The following is a 13,101-nucleotide window of genomic DNA, read 5'->3' as shown; positions in this document are numbered from 1 at the left end:
CACCTCTCCTCCCCATTCTAGGAGAGTACTCTAAGGAGGAGGTCATATACTAGGAGCTGGACTTGCAAGAGGAGGAGGAGAGCTGAGAATGGCCACAGCAGGTGGCAGCAGTGGGCAGGAGAACAGAGTCAACACATGCTTCAGAGTTTGGCTGCAGGGCAGCCCTGCTCATCCCAGAGAGCGCGCCTTTGTGTATGTGTGGTTTCTGAGAAACAGACAGACCATTCTTATGGCCAGACACAGCAATTTTGAGTCTACAATGAGGTTTTAGGCTTTGATTTGATTAAGTAAATTTTAGAAACTTCAACATTCTAAATAAACTCATCTCTTTCTTTGTGCCTTAAGTCTTCTTTTCCTCCTTATTAGTCCTTCACTTTCTGTCCCATTCTTTAAGCCCCTAATCACTCTTCATGCCCACGAGGCTCTGCTTTGCTACCTCCAGCTCTCTGGAGTCAAAACTTCTCTTTTTCTCCACTCATTCTTATAGACTGGGTTTTCTACAAACTGTCAGATCTCCTTCCTCAAAACGATTGCTTAAAATTAAACTGTAAGCAACAAGGGCTAAAATTCTCTGATGATAGACACTTAGCTATGGCACTTCATTGCTTATAGCTTTGCTGTGTACAGCATCTACCTAATAAGGTGCAGGAGTTCTTTTAAAAGACAGCTTCAACCGGGCGCAGTGGCACACACCTGTAATCCCATAGTTCAGGAGGCTGAGACAGGAGGATCACAAGTTCAAAGCCAGCCTCAGCAACTTAGCAAGGCCTTAAGCAACTCAGCGAGACCTTGTCTGTAAATAAAATATTTTTTAAAAAGGGCTGGTGATGTGGCTTAGTGGTAAAGTGCCCCTGGTTCAATTCCTGGTATTAAAAAAAAAAAAAAAAAAAACAGCTTCAAAGAGTGGAAATTATTTGCCCAAGATCACAGCAGGCAAGTGATAGAGCTAGGACTCAGGACTCACTTCAGGTTTCCTGATTCTATATTTGGGATTCTTTCTTATTTATCAATCACACAGGAGTGCTTTACCACTGAGTCCTTTTTATTTTTTATTTTGATATAGGGTCTTGCTAAGTTGCCCAGACTGGCCTCAAACTTGGGCTCCTCCTGCCTTAGCCTCCTGAGTGGCTGGATTATAGGTGTGTACCACTGTGCCTGGCTTGGGGGTCCTTCTACACAAGCTGAGAAGTGTTTAACAGCATAGGCCCAGCAGTGCACCCTGAAAAAAGCAGGCACTCAATAAATCAGTGGGGCAAACGAACAAAGGTAGAACCAAGCTCCAATCCTGACCCTGGCACTCCCTACTGTCTGACCTTAGCCAAGTTCTCTTAGCAAATGAACAAAGGTAGAACCAAGCTCCAATCCTGACCCTAGCACTCCCTACTGTCTGACCTTAGCCAAGTTCTCTCAGCCCTACTATAGCCTCAGTTTCTTTTTCTGTAAAATGGAACTCAACTGGAGTCAACTCTCATTGGAAAATATTCATGGAGAATAAATGAAACAGTGGTTACAAATCATTTAGAATAGTACCTGACACAAAATAAGTGCCCCAAATATGTTAGGTGAGATTATTAAAAACAACAGCTTAGGGTCTCCTGCTTATTTAGGTTTCCTAAAACACTCGTTTACTAATCTACTTAAAATAATTAAAAAAAAATTGATAGCAAAGTAACAGAACTTTCTGCTCCCTAAGTGGGGTGGAAGTGAGAACTTTTAACCCGCTCAGCTCTATGAAAACAGAGTATAAACACTAGTTGGTGGCATTCACTATGACACAAGTCAGGATAAAGAATTTTAAAGTTCTTGAAAGACTGACCTTCCTAGGGCAAAAAAAAAAAATCTTTAGAAGAACAAAAAAGTGTTAGGAATGTTCTCACTGAAAAAAATAGGATCATAGTAAAAGTATTAGAGAATGCCACCCTGCCCAATGGAACTGCCAGCCTTAGGGAAATTATATTCCTCCACCAATTTGTTAAGGAACTCAATAGACCCCAAGGCAGGAGCTACAGAGAAAAGGGAGTAGCCCCTCCATTTAGAAACATCTGCCCCATCCAGAAAGTAACTGAAAATTAGGTCACACTTAGCTACCTTAAATATACCCGTAAAACTGAGGCTTTCCAGAAGAGAAGCACTGCTGCCTGCTCAGCTCACCTAAGCTGACCTATTGCTGTTGGTCTCTAGCTGAGTGAAGTGCCAGAGGGCAGAGTCCACACTGGGTTTAGAGTATGCAGATTAGAAGGAACTGTGACATGGTCTCTTCTAACTTTTGCTTTTCTGCCATTTACTGAGGAGGTAACCAAAACCCAGCAGTGGAAACTGACTGGTTCCAGGCCTTGGTAACTAACAGTGAACAGAGGAACGCATTTGCCTAAACTAGATGTGCCAATCTAGAGCTCCTGAGATGCTGAAAAGGTGACTCCATGAGGGCTGGGACCTTGTCTACCTGTCACACAGCCCCTGGAAATCACACGCTCCCTAAAATGCATCTTGAATGAAGAAACTCCCTGTGGGAACCCCATTTGGGGCCTGCAATGCTAGGTTGCTAGGCAAATGCTAAATATTATTTTTTTATGAGATGTATTACAAGAAATGCCCAGCAGAGGTCAGAGTACTGTATTTGGGGTGACATCAATAATTTGATCAACCCTGAAAAATAGGAGTCCCTACTTGCTGGGGACTTCCCATCTCTGTCAGTTATTGTGCTTAGACCTCAATATTTTCCCTCTAAATCCTCAAGATTCCCCTTCAGGGTAGGTACTGTCAAATTCACAGTATTGCCTCCTGCCATTTCCACTCACCTTAGAGGAAGTTTTCCCAGTACCAACTCTAATGACAAAAGATTCCCCTTTTTCTTCTCACATTCTAAGTTACCTCATCTCATGCAAACATACTACTGTGTTAAATAGCTCCCATGTAAAGCAGAGGTAAATTAGAGACTTCTTCCCCCCAATCCAAACAAATTGCACATTTTCTATGTCATTTAAAGATGAGAATTAGCGATGAACTGTCCAGACACATCTAACACACATGGTGAGGTGCTCTGTGCAGTAAAGAGACACCTCGCTTGTTAAAGGAGAGCTCATAGAATCTCCAAGTTAATGTTCTTCATATGTCCAAGTGGTATAAAATTAATATTCTAACTTTTAGAAATTAGCTCAACAATGTGGTCTGGACAGCGAATCTCCAGAAGTCTGTGATCAACCTAAACAGATCACCTCATAAAAGACACATCAACCTGGATCAGTATTTGGGAGTTTCTTTAAAAAAAAATCTGCTGATAAAGACAAAGACAAGAATATCCTGCTATGAGCCAGGTTCTTCATTACTCAAGAAAAGTCCTGGCCCAGAATATTCTACATAAGCCTCTGGTAACTACTCTTAGCCATCAGGAAGGCACATACCAGCCTGAAGCAGGGGGTTCAAATTAGCTCCCTTGCATTTGCTTGTTGTCATTTCCTCAGGAGGGTCAGGAAGAAGTATTTGAGAACAACCGGAAAATGCTCTTGGTAGCTCCTGGATACTACCCTAAACAGTAATGAATGTGGTATTGTCAACTCCTGTATCAACCTTCTTTCAGAAAGTTGTAGGAACCTTTCCAAGAATCGTTGATGAGCTCTGAGTGAAGAGCCAGCTCCTCAGACATCTAGAACAGCTGGTTCATTTAAGAAGTGAAAGGATATATGCTGCTCCAGAGTGTTTCCACTGGGCTTGCAAAATGCTTAGAAAGATCTTTGTTCAAAGGGAAGAAAGTATTATGAGACCATTCTGCAGAATCAGAGTTCTGTAAGTAAGCTCCCAAGCTAAACTCTCTCTCTCTCTCTTTTTTTTTTTTTTGTTGTAGATGGACCTTTATCTTATTTATTTATCTTTATGTGGTGCTGAGGATCAAACCCAGTGCCTCACACATGCTAGGCAAGTGCTCTACCACTGAGCCACAACCCCAGCCCCCAAGCTAAATTCTTTTTAAAATTTTCAAACAAAATTCACAGTATCTGATTTAATTCACATAGGTGAAACAAAGGCTAAATGATAAATTACTATCAGAATAATTAAATGCATTACAGAGTAGAATAGAGTGCAAGTAGTTATCTGGAAACCAGAAGACAGTGGTGGGATTTCGCACCTCACCTAGACAGCTCACCATTTCTGCTCTGACACAAAACTCAGATCATGAATGGGCTCCCTAAGGAGAAAGCTCCAGTAGGACAGGGCCCTGGGCAGTAGTGCATTTGTTTTGTCCCAAGACAAACTCTGACGCAAGGATCCTTTTGTGAGGCTTTGTAGCCAAGAGAGCAAGCTTGAGCCAGAGTGGTAAGTGGCCCCGAAACCAGTCCATTCCCTATGAACTCAAGCTTGGAAATGAAAACCCTGAGCTCTCCTGGAAGACACAGCTAATCTGCATTCCCACTGGTCTTCCCAGGAGAAGGCAGTGCTACCTAATATCGAAATGCCTGGGCCAAGGCACGAGAGAAAGAGCCCGCTTCTCCCATGGGTGGAGAGGAGGGAGTCACATGACCTTACCCCATTACTGACCTGCTGTAGAGGGTGGAGTCGGCGACGATGGGGATGTGAGAGGTGAGCTGGCCCCAGATCCTGCTAAGATAAAACACAGGGAAACCCTCATGGGGGACCAAAAACAGACATTTGGAATTTGGAATAAGCAGAAACCCATCGCTGCCTTGTGGGCCTTGTAGAACAATGTGATAAAGGACAGAAAATTCACAAACTGGACTCAAGGGCAACAGACTTTCATCCCAGTCCAAGGTCTGCTTACTTCCCCAGGTCCTCAAAGGCCTGTTGAGTCCCGCTGCCCCCAGCAGCTTGACTAGTTTGAAACCAACTTTGTTTAATCAAAATAGCTTTGGAAGTTGGCAATAACTTCTCTTCCGGACCCAACCTCATCTCTGGGTAATGACAAATGACAGTGGTCAGAGCAATACAGGGAACAGGGAGGTACAGAACAGCCTGATGGGAGCTTCTCCAAGGAAAACAAGAGCTCCTCACAGAATCCACCCAGCATTGCTTTCTATAGAAAGGTACATTTCTGAGTGGGTACGATCAATTAGACAGGGTCCAGCCTGCAACCTATGGATTTTCCATGTTTTTTCTTACATGACATTCAGTAAATACAGTAAAACAGTATTTACAGTAAAACAATGTGCAAAATTCCACACATTGCATGCTTTTCCTGGGTCTAGTAGCCTTGTTATATTTCAAACACTCCCAAGTTCTCAGCATCTCCCTGTAGCTTAGACATCCCTAAAAAATAATCGCACTGGATGGACAGGGACGCAGCCCTAGAAGCAGATGGCAGTTCCTACATAAGCCTCTTCTATAAAGACAAGAAGCCCCACCTCCCTTGCACATGGAGTTCCTAACCAAGAGCCTCCAGGGCTGATAGGCACACACCCCAAAAAGGAGGGCCATCACCTTTTGCTGTTGTGGTTAAGCTCACAGCCATGACCACACTCCCAGTCCCCTCCCTCATGGACACTGCATGCTGAGAGACATCCTAATTAAGCCATGCCTTCCTCTAGCTTCCCTTATTCGCAATATTCCTTTAGCTCCCTATAAAATATGAGCTTTCTACTGAAATAGGAGGTAAAACTCTGGGCTGGGGATAGAGCTCAGTTGGTAGAGTGCTTGCCTTGCACAGAAGGTAAAATTCACACTGTTTGTAGTGCTGACAGATTTTCACCGAGAGAAGACCAAACTTGGGTCCCAGTAGTGTCTCCCGGTAATCTGTACATTTCCTTCAACAACCCTTACTTCACTTTTCTCTCAGTTTTTTCTCCAGCCCAGGCAGATATCCTCTTGGCTGACTTCACCCAGGAGAATGAGGCATGACCTGTAAAGATCTTCACTTTCCTCCACCATTTTCTTTTTTTTGGTGCTGGGAACTGAATCCAGGGCACTCAACCACTGGACCACATCCCCAGCCTCCCCCCCCCCCCCCCAGGAGAAAGCATATTAATTTTATTTGATGTTAATACTTTTAAGTGGCATGGAGTTTCCATAGAAAATAAATGATAAGCCCAAGAAAGCCCTTAGACTTAGGGATTTATATACCATTTTAACCAAGGGCAATAAATCGTGGAGAAATGACTAGACAAAAGAAAGGAATTTCAACTTGTAGAGATGGCACACCAAGAGAAAGTGACTCAGAAATACATGGGGGAATTAATGAAAGATAAGTGTTGTTTCAATATGGTTTTTTTCCAGCTGCTTTTGTATTTTATTTAGAGACAGAGTCTCACTGAGTTGCTTATGTCCTTGCTAAGTTGCTGAGGCTGGCTTTGAACTCAGCCTCAGCCTCCCGAGCAGCTGGCATTACAGGTGTGTACCACCGCACCCTTTGAATCATCTTGGGCTTTCTGGAATGATGCTCTTGCCATCCTCACACACCACTGAGTCCTTTCCTTAATCTATGCAGAGAAGCCCATCCTCCCACCATGTGGGGTGCAGAGCAGAGGGCAGGATTAAGGGTTCTTTCAGTTGATGAAGCCTCTACGGAAAGATAGGATTCCTTGCATTTTAAGTAGGGTCTGTTTTACTTCCATGGCGAATGCTCCTGTGTAGGTGGCTGATTAGCCAATGACAATGAAGAAGCAGAGCTACCTAATAACCTCTGAGATCCTCTAGCACTTGAGTTCTGAAGCCATGAATGCTGTCACAATCCTTCATCAGGATCAGAGTTCTTCTGTTTTCTGTATGGGTGCCCAGTCTACGCCCACAAGAATCCAAAACCTCTGGATCAACCACAGGCACCTGACCTTGACCTCTGACTCTTGGGCCCCACTAAAATCTATAGCCAGTTACCTGAATTATTAGAGTTGCTGTACTTTGCTGAATGCTCTTCACTATTTTCAATAGCAGATCGTTTCGACTTCTTTAAAAGAAAGAAGGGAGCAAAGAATAAACATGCTGAAGCTGAGAGTTAGAATAAAAAATTTTCCAGACATACAGTTAAACTAGCTACAAACAGGTCATATTTGGCTTCATAACTTAGCACAGTGAAGAAGCCACAAGCCAAAACTAAAGAGGGAAATAAAACCCAGAATGCTGACTTTACTATCTCAGGCCGATCATTTCCACCAATTACATTTTGCCATAACAACCTCAGTAAGCCAGGAAACTATATGGTCCATTACACTGCTGATGTTATGTGGCTTTTAAAAAGCTCCAAACCAGTCATCTGGAAGTACTTTCAGCTTTCAAGGAGATACAGCACAAAGTCATTAAATGTTCACCTAGAACTTTCCTCACACTAGTCGAGCATTCACCAGGAACTCAGAGATGCCAGGCTTACCTTCCGAGCTAAGATCTTTCTCTTTTTTCTTTCTTCTTCAGATCCATGATGTGACTGAGCTCTTGTCAGTCTTCGATGCTGGTGAATCTTTAAGAGATCACAATCCACCACAATGTAAGCACATCCTACATAAGGCATTTTCCTAAAGAAAATCTTCTCCAATATGCTTTGCCAAATCAAATTATTTGGGTAAAACAATCAACAATCTTGGTTTTTTTTTTGTTTGTTTGTTTGTTTTTACTCAGCCTGCCTGTCTCCTGGCTTGGGTCTGAATGTCTGGGAGGAGAGTATGCCAGGTGATGCACAACTTCTCACTCCCCAGGTTCCTCCCTGCATCTTAGTTTTATTAATTTATTTATTGGTATTGGAGACTGAATCCAGGGCTTCATGCAGCTAGGCAAACACTCTTTCAACTGCGCCACAGCCACAATCCTTTTCATTTTATTTTGAGACAGGGCTTCACTAAGTTGCTGAAGCCAGCCTCAAACTTGTGATCCTTCTGCCTCAGCTTCCCGAGTCACTGGGATTACCAGTATGCACCATCACAGCTGGCCAGTTCCTGGTATCTTTAGGGCATGGACTACACATACCCCTAACCACCTAGCATGCCCTGATCATAAAGAATGACCACCCTTTGTGCCATGTGTTTTCCCCCCATAGACTGAGCTGCTTGTGGGTAGGATTGTGAATATTTGGCCCTTTGTCCCAGTAGCCAGCTTGGAATGTGGTTGAGAGCAACCAAGCACAAAATGTGTAGGGCATGAAAAATCAGTCAAAACTCAACCCCTGGCCAGGTGTGGTGGTGCACACCTGTAATCCCAGAGGCTAGGAAGGCTGAGGCAGGAGAATCCCGAGTTCTAACCCATCCTCAGCAACAGTGAGGCCTTAAGCAACTCAGTGAGACCCTGTCCCTAAATAAAATACAAAGATACAAAGCCAGGCTGGGGATGTGGCTCAGTGGTCCAGTGCCCCTGAGTTCAATCCCCAGAACCCAATAAATAAATAAGTAAATAAATTAAAAAAAAACTCAACCCCCTGGCGAATACCATGGCAGAGGATGCGGACACTAAAGACCAAAAGGTGATGAAGAACTGTGATCAACTTACCTGTTTCTGTTCTTCAATTAGTCTCTTTTCTATACATTCTTTGGCAATTCTCAATGCCTCTTTTAACTTTGTGGGAATCTGAAAGAAGAAAAAGTACATAATTTATTGAATGAAGGGGCTGGAGAGTCTCCTGAATCCTGGAGTCCATGAGGAGTACCTGATTACCCAGAGGAGTCTCTCTGGAATAAAACCAGTTCGAGCTGTCCACTTGAATGCTATCCCAGCCACATTTAGTGTCCCTAACACACTCACCTCTTGGGCATTTTTTAGCAATGAACACATAAAACTAAAACAGAAGCATAATCTACAGTTCAAGTAATTCAAGTGGATCTCAAACTGCCAAAATAATCTTGAAGAAGAAAAACAAAGTTGGAAAGCTCAAACATCTTGAGTCTGAAAATAATGACATAGCTACAGTAATCAAAACAGTGTGATGCCAGGTGAGGTGGCACATGCCTGTAATCCCAGCAACTCAGGAGGCTGAGGCAGGAGGATCGTGAGTTCAAAGCTAATCTCAGCAACTTAGTGAGGCCCCAAACAACTCAGAGACCCTGTCTCTAAATAAAAAAGGCTATGGGGCTGGGGATGTGGCTCAAGTGGTAGCGTGCTCGCCTGGCATGCGTGCGGCCCGGGTTCGATCCTCAGCACCACATACAAACAAAGATGTTGTGTCCGCCGCAAACGGAAAAATAAATATTGAAATTCTCTCTCTCTCTCCCTCTCTTAAAAAAAAGGGGGGGAGGGCTAGGGACGTGGCTCAGTGGTTAAGCACCCCTGGGTTCAATCCCTAGAGCAAAACAAAAAACAAAAAAACCCTAGAGTGATAGTGATGTAAAAACAGACACCTAGAATAATGGAACAGTACAGAGAACCTAAGAAAAAACCCTCATATGCAGTCAAATAATCTTTGACTAGGGTGCTAAGAACATCCAATGAGCAAAGAACTGTCTTTAATAAATGGTGCTGGGAAAATTGGAAATCTACATGCAAAGGAGTGAAGCTGAACCCTACACCATTCATAAAACTAATTCAAAATGGATTCAAGACCTAAATGTAAGTCCTAAAACCATAAAACTAAAAGAAAACACTGGATAAAAGCTTCATGACATTAGATTTGGCAATGACCCCCCACACACACACCCAGTACTGGGGATTGAACCCAGGGACTTTTTTCCACTATGCAAATCCCCAGCCCTTTTTAATATTTTTTTCTAGAGACAGGGTTGCTGAGAGCCATAGCTGAGTAGGAATGACGCATGGCATTTTTGGTTGAAAGGTGACGCCAGCAAGCCATTGAGATGATAATGGTTATGTTAACACGTATATTCAATTGGATATCAGACCCCTGCTGTCCGCCTCGGCCTGCTACTTTGGAGCTCTCGCGGGGACTCCCAGAGAGTTCCCATTGGTTGGGGAAGTGTGGTAGGAGGGATTTCCGGAGGAGGGATTTCCTGTTGGTGTGGTGTGTCCCAGGAGAAGGCAGGGTGCGTGGCATTCGCGGGAGTTTTGGAAACAAAGTTTGTTCCTGCTTGAGTGGCTCATGATTTTGTGCCCAGCCAGACTGCGGCACAGGGTCTTGATAAGTTGCTCAGAGCCTCATTAAGTTGCTGAGGTGACTTGGAACTTGCAATCCTCCTGCCTCAGCCTCCCAAGCCACTGGGATTATAGGTGTGTGCTACCATGCCCGGCCCTGTTATTTCTTAATTTATTAGCTTTTCAAACCAGGAGGAGTCTAGACCTGGAAAGAGATACCCAGAGCATGTTGAACTTTTTGTCTTTTGTTATTGTTTTAAAAATTAAAATTTAATTTTTTTTAGTAGGTCATATAGTTAGTTCAAAATCCAAAAGGTGTAAAAAGGTACATACACAGTGAAAAGTCTCCTACCTCACTGCCCTCCTTGGGGTCAGCGAGTGTCACCAGTTTCCTGTGTAACCTCCACAGTCAATACATCTACAGGAACTTAGTTCTGCTTTTTAAAATCATATTGTTTTTATGGAAAGGGTTGCTGGCTTAGAGAAGGAGTGAAATCTAACACTAATCCCCAAATCCTAGGGACTAGAAAGTCTGGCTGGGAGAGAGTATATTTATTGAAAGCCTGAATTAATACATTTCCTAAGAGATTTCAGTGAAGGAGGTGAATTTATTTTTATTTCTTCCTACCTCAGAATCCAAAGAAACCATTTACTCTGTGGGAACTGCTCTGACTAGCTGTAAGGATGGCCTTAGGCCTGAGCCTAAGTGACTCCATTTTAAAACTCCAGTTTGAAACCTGCAGTCTCTCTTGGCACACCTACGGAGCCCTCCAATATGATCATCAGAAATAGCCCTGACATAAACAAGTCACTTCTCCCCACCCTGACAAGCTCAAAGTGAAGTCTCTGCCATGTTGTCCTCACCCCATAAAGGGAAGAGGCAAGAAAATCAGGGTGGGGATCACCAGACCAGATGCTTTAACCCCAGGACAAATGATGTCACTGAGAAATCTGATGGCCGCTGACAGGGATTGGAAGGGTGGTCAGAAGCCCCCCAACTTAGTATAAGTGATGGAGCAAAGGAACAGACATTCAGCCAGACACTGATGCCCTCACGCTGAGAGCCTGATGACGGCCTGGACTGACAGCTCAGCTCTTCTCATTGTTTGCCTGGTCCTCTGCATCTTCCTCACCTCTTTCAAACTCTACAGTCATATCTTGACGGGGTGAGAGGGGTGACTTGTCTCTACGACCCTCTCCTCAACTGGCTGTCAGCTCCACCCCAGGAGAAGCCTGCCTTGGTTCCTCACCTGATCACCACGGTCTGAGTGAATGTGCATCTGCTGGACTTAAAACCTAAGGCTGGAGACTTTTGTTCTGACGCTTGAGCTTAGCATGCAGAGGGAATGTTTGTCTGTCGTGAGCCTGTCATGATTGTGTTTGCAGTGCTTAGAATTAATCTAGAATTGTTTGCTGTGAATTGATCATGTCTATTGCAGTGCCTAGCATTAAGGATTGTCATTTTCTTGAGTAAGAACCTATAGAGTGAAATTGTATTGAGCGATTTGAGTGAATAAAGCATTGAAAAGGGCAAAAGCATGTGGACATTCTTTATTTCTCCCCCTCGACTGCATAAGTTGCACCTTTTGACCATCACAACACTAGCAAACAGAGAAGAGGGAAACATTTCTCACTTATACAATCTAGCTTCACCTTGGTTTTCTTTTCTTTCTTTCTTTGCTTTGTTCGTTTTCATCATAATAGCATGACATGTTTTTTTGGAAAACAGAGAGAAGACACAAAATTACATGTCAGCCTCCCGCCCAAATCTGCACGCAGGTGAGAGATGGGACCTGAATGAGGAGTGTGCGAAAGTAGTCTCAGTTGACCAATGATGACAGGCTGGTATTACTCCCCAGTGGGACACGCAAGTAGACAGCAACTAGAAGGTTAGATACTTGCTGGTGGCCACTTGTCAGTGGCTCTCAACTGGGTGCAGTTTTGTAGACCCTTATCTGGAATGTCTGGAGACACTGTCATGGTATTTTTGTTTTGACTTTCTTTCTTGTTCTTTGTGTGTGTGTGTGTGTGTGTGTGTGTTTGTGTGTGTGTGGTGCTGGGGATCAAACCCAGGGCCTTACACATGCCAGGCAAGTGCTCTACCACTGAGCTACATCCCCAGTTCTTGCCTGGAGACATTTCTGGTTGCCACATGAAGGAAGGGCCTCTGCTTCACACCCTGAAGTGCACGGGCCGGGAGCTCCCACATTAAGGAATTATCCAGCCCAAAAATCAAATGCCACAGTTGAGAAGCCCCGCTGTGGGTAATGGCTGGTATCCTACAAGCAAAGCATTACTCTGGTTTTTCATGCTCTTCCCATGACACCACACCACTGCTTCCCCAGCGACTTCCTTCCAGACTTTTCTCTAGACACAGATATGTGGTTTTACACAGTATATTTCATACCCAGCTTAAAAAAAAAAAAAAAAAAAACAGCCCAAATCATAATTGCTTTACATACTATTACAATGCCTTAATACATTTCATTTTTATTGGATTTACTCTTTTTTTTTTTTTCAAATGAATGTACTGGAGATGATAAAACTAGTTCCTAATTATAGAGTATTTAGATTACTTTCAATTTTTCCCTATTGTCTACCGTTTCTTATATGACTGAACAAAAAGGTAACTTTCAAGGCTAACTTATTTGTGTTACAAACAAAAAAAATATATAATCGCTCGCTTTACCTTAAACTGTGGCTTTTCAGAAGTGGTTAGTAAAACATCACTGAATAATCTGTAAAGAAAAGAAAGAAACAAAAATCCTTTTTAAACTAGGTATATTCCCAGAGTAGGATCAAGGCATATTAAGACACCTATAATACCTGAGGTCTCCCTTCTCCCACCACATACTCAGCCCCAGCCAAGCCACCACTCCAAGTTTACCCACAAAGGCAAAGCAATTTACAGGCCACCCAGTGTGATCTCAGGAACTCCCTCCCCAATGGCTTAGGGGTATTAGGGAGCACTGGACCAGCTGTGTGGGGGAGATGGTTTCCCCACCATGGGGCAATATAGTATTTGGAAAAAAAAAAAAAGTATTTTTGCAAAAATATGACAAATAATACATGCAGTAGATATTTCTAAACAAAATATCTGTTATTCTTTTTATTTATTTATTTATGCCTCAGAAAAGGACAAAATTTATTCTA

At 43.2% G+C, this 13,101-nt stretch overlaps 1 protein-coding gene across 3 annotated transcripts in view; it reads right to left on the bottom strand.

The window, feature by feature from the left end:
• Positions 1-13,101, bottom strand: part of Pxk (PX domain containing serine/threonine kinase like) — a 75,254-nt gene that overhangs the window by 5,948 nt on the left and 56,205 nt on the right. For 2 of the 3 annotated variants that reach the window (XM_027951312.2, XM_071619121.1), the window contains exons 13-17: positions 12,638-12,686; positions 8,416-8,493; positions 7,310-7,396; positions 6,820-6,889; positions 4,534-4,596 (exon numbers count right to left, since the gene is read on the bottom strand). In XM_027951312.2, coding sequence (XP_027807113.1) covers positions 4,534-4,596; positions 6,820-6,889; positions 7,310-7,396; positions 8,416-8,493; positions 12,638-12,686 — 347 coding nt within the window. The remainder of the gene's footprint in view (positions 1-4,533; positions 4,597-6,819; positions 6,890-7,309; positions 7,397-8,415; positions 8,494-12,637; positions 12,687-13,101) is intronic. The other variant, XM_027951314.2, reaches the window with a different exon arrangement.

Source organism: Marmota flaviventris, chromosome 1, assembly GCF_047511675.1.
Source record: "Marmota flaviventris isolate mMarFla1 chromosome 1, mMarFla1.hap1, whole genome shotgun sequence".
Classification (NCBI taxonomy): domain Eukaryota; kingdom Metazoa; phylum Chordata; class Mammalia; order Rodentia; family Sciuridae; genus Marmota; species Marmota flaviventris.
Note: the sequence above shows the minus strand (reverse complement) of the source record. Positions and strands in the feature narration are given on the sequence as shown.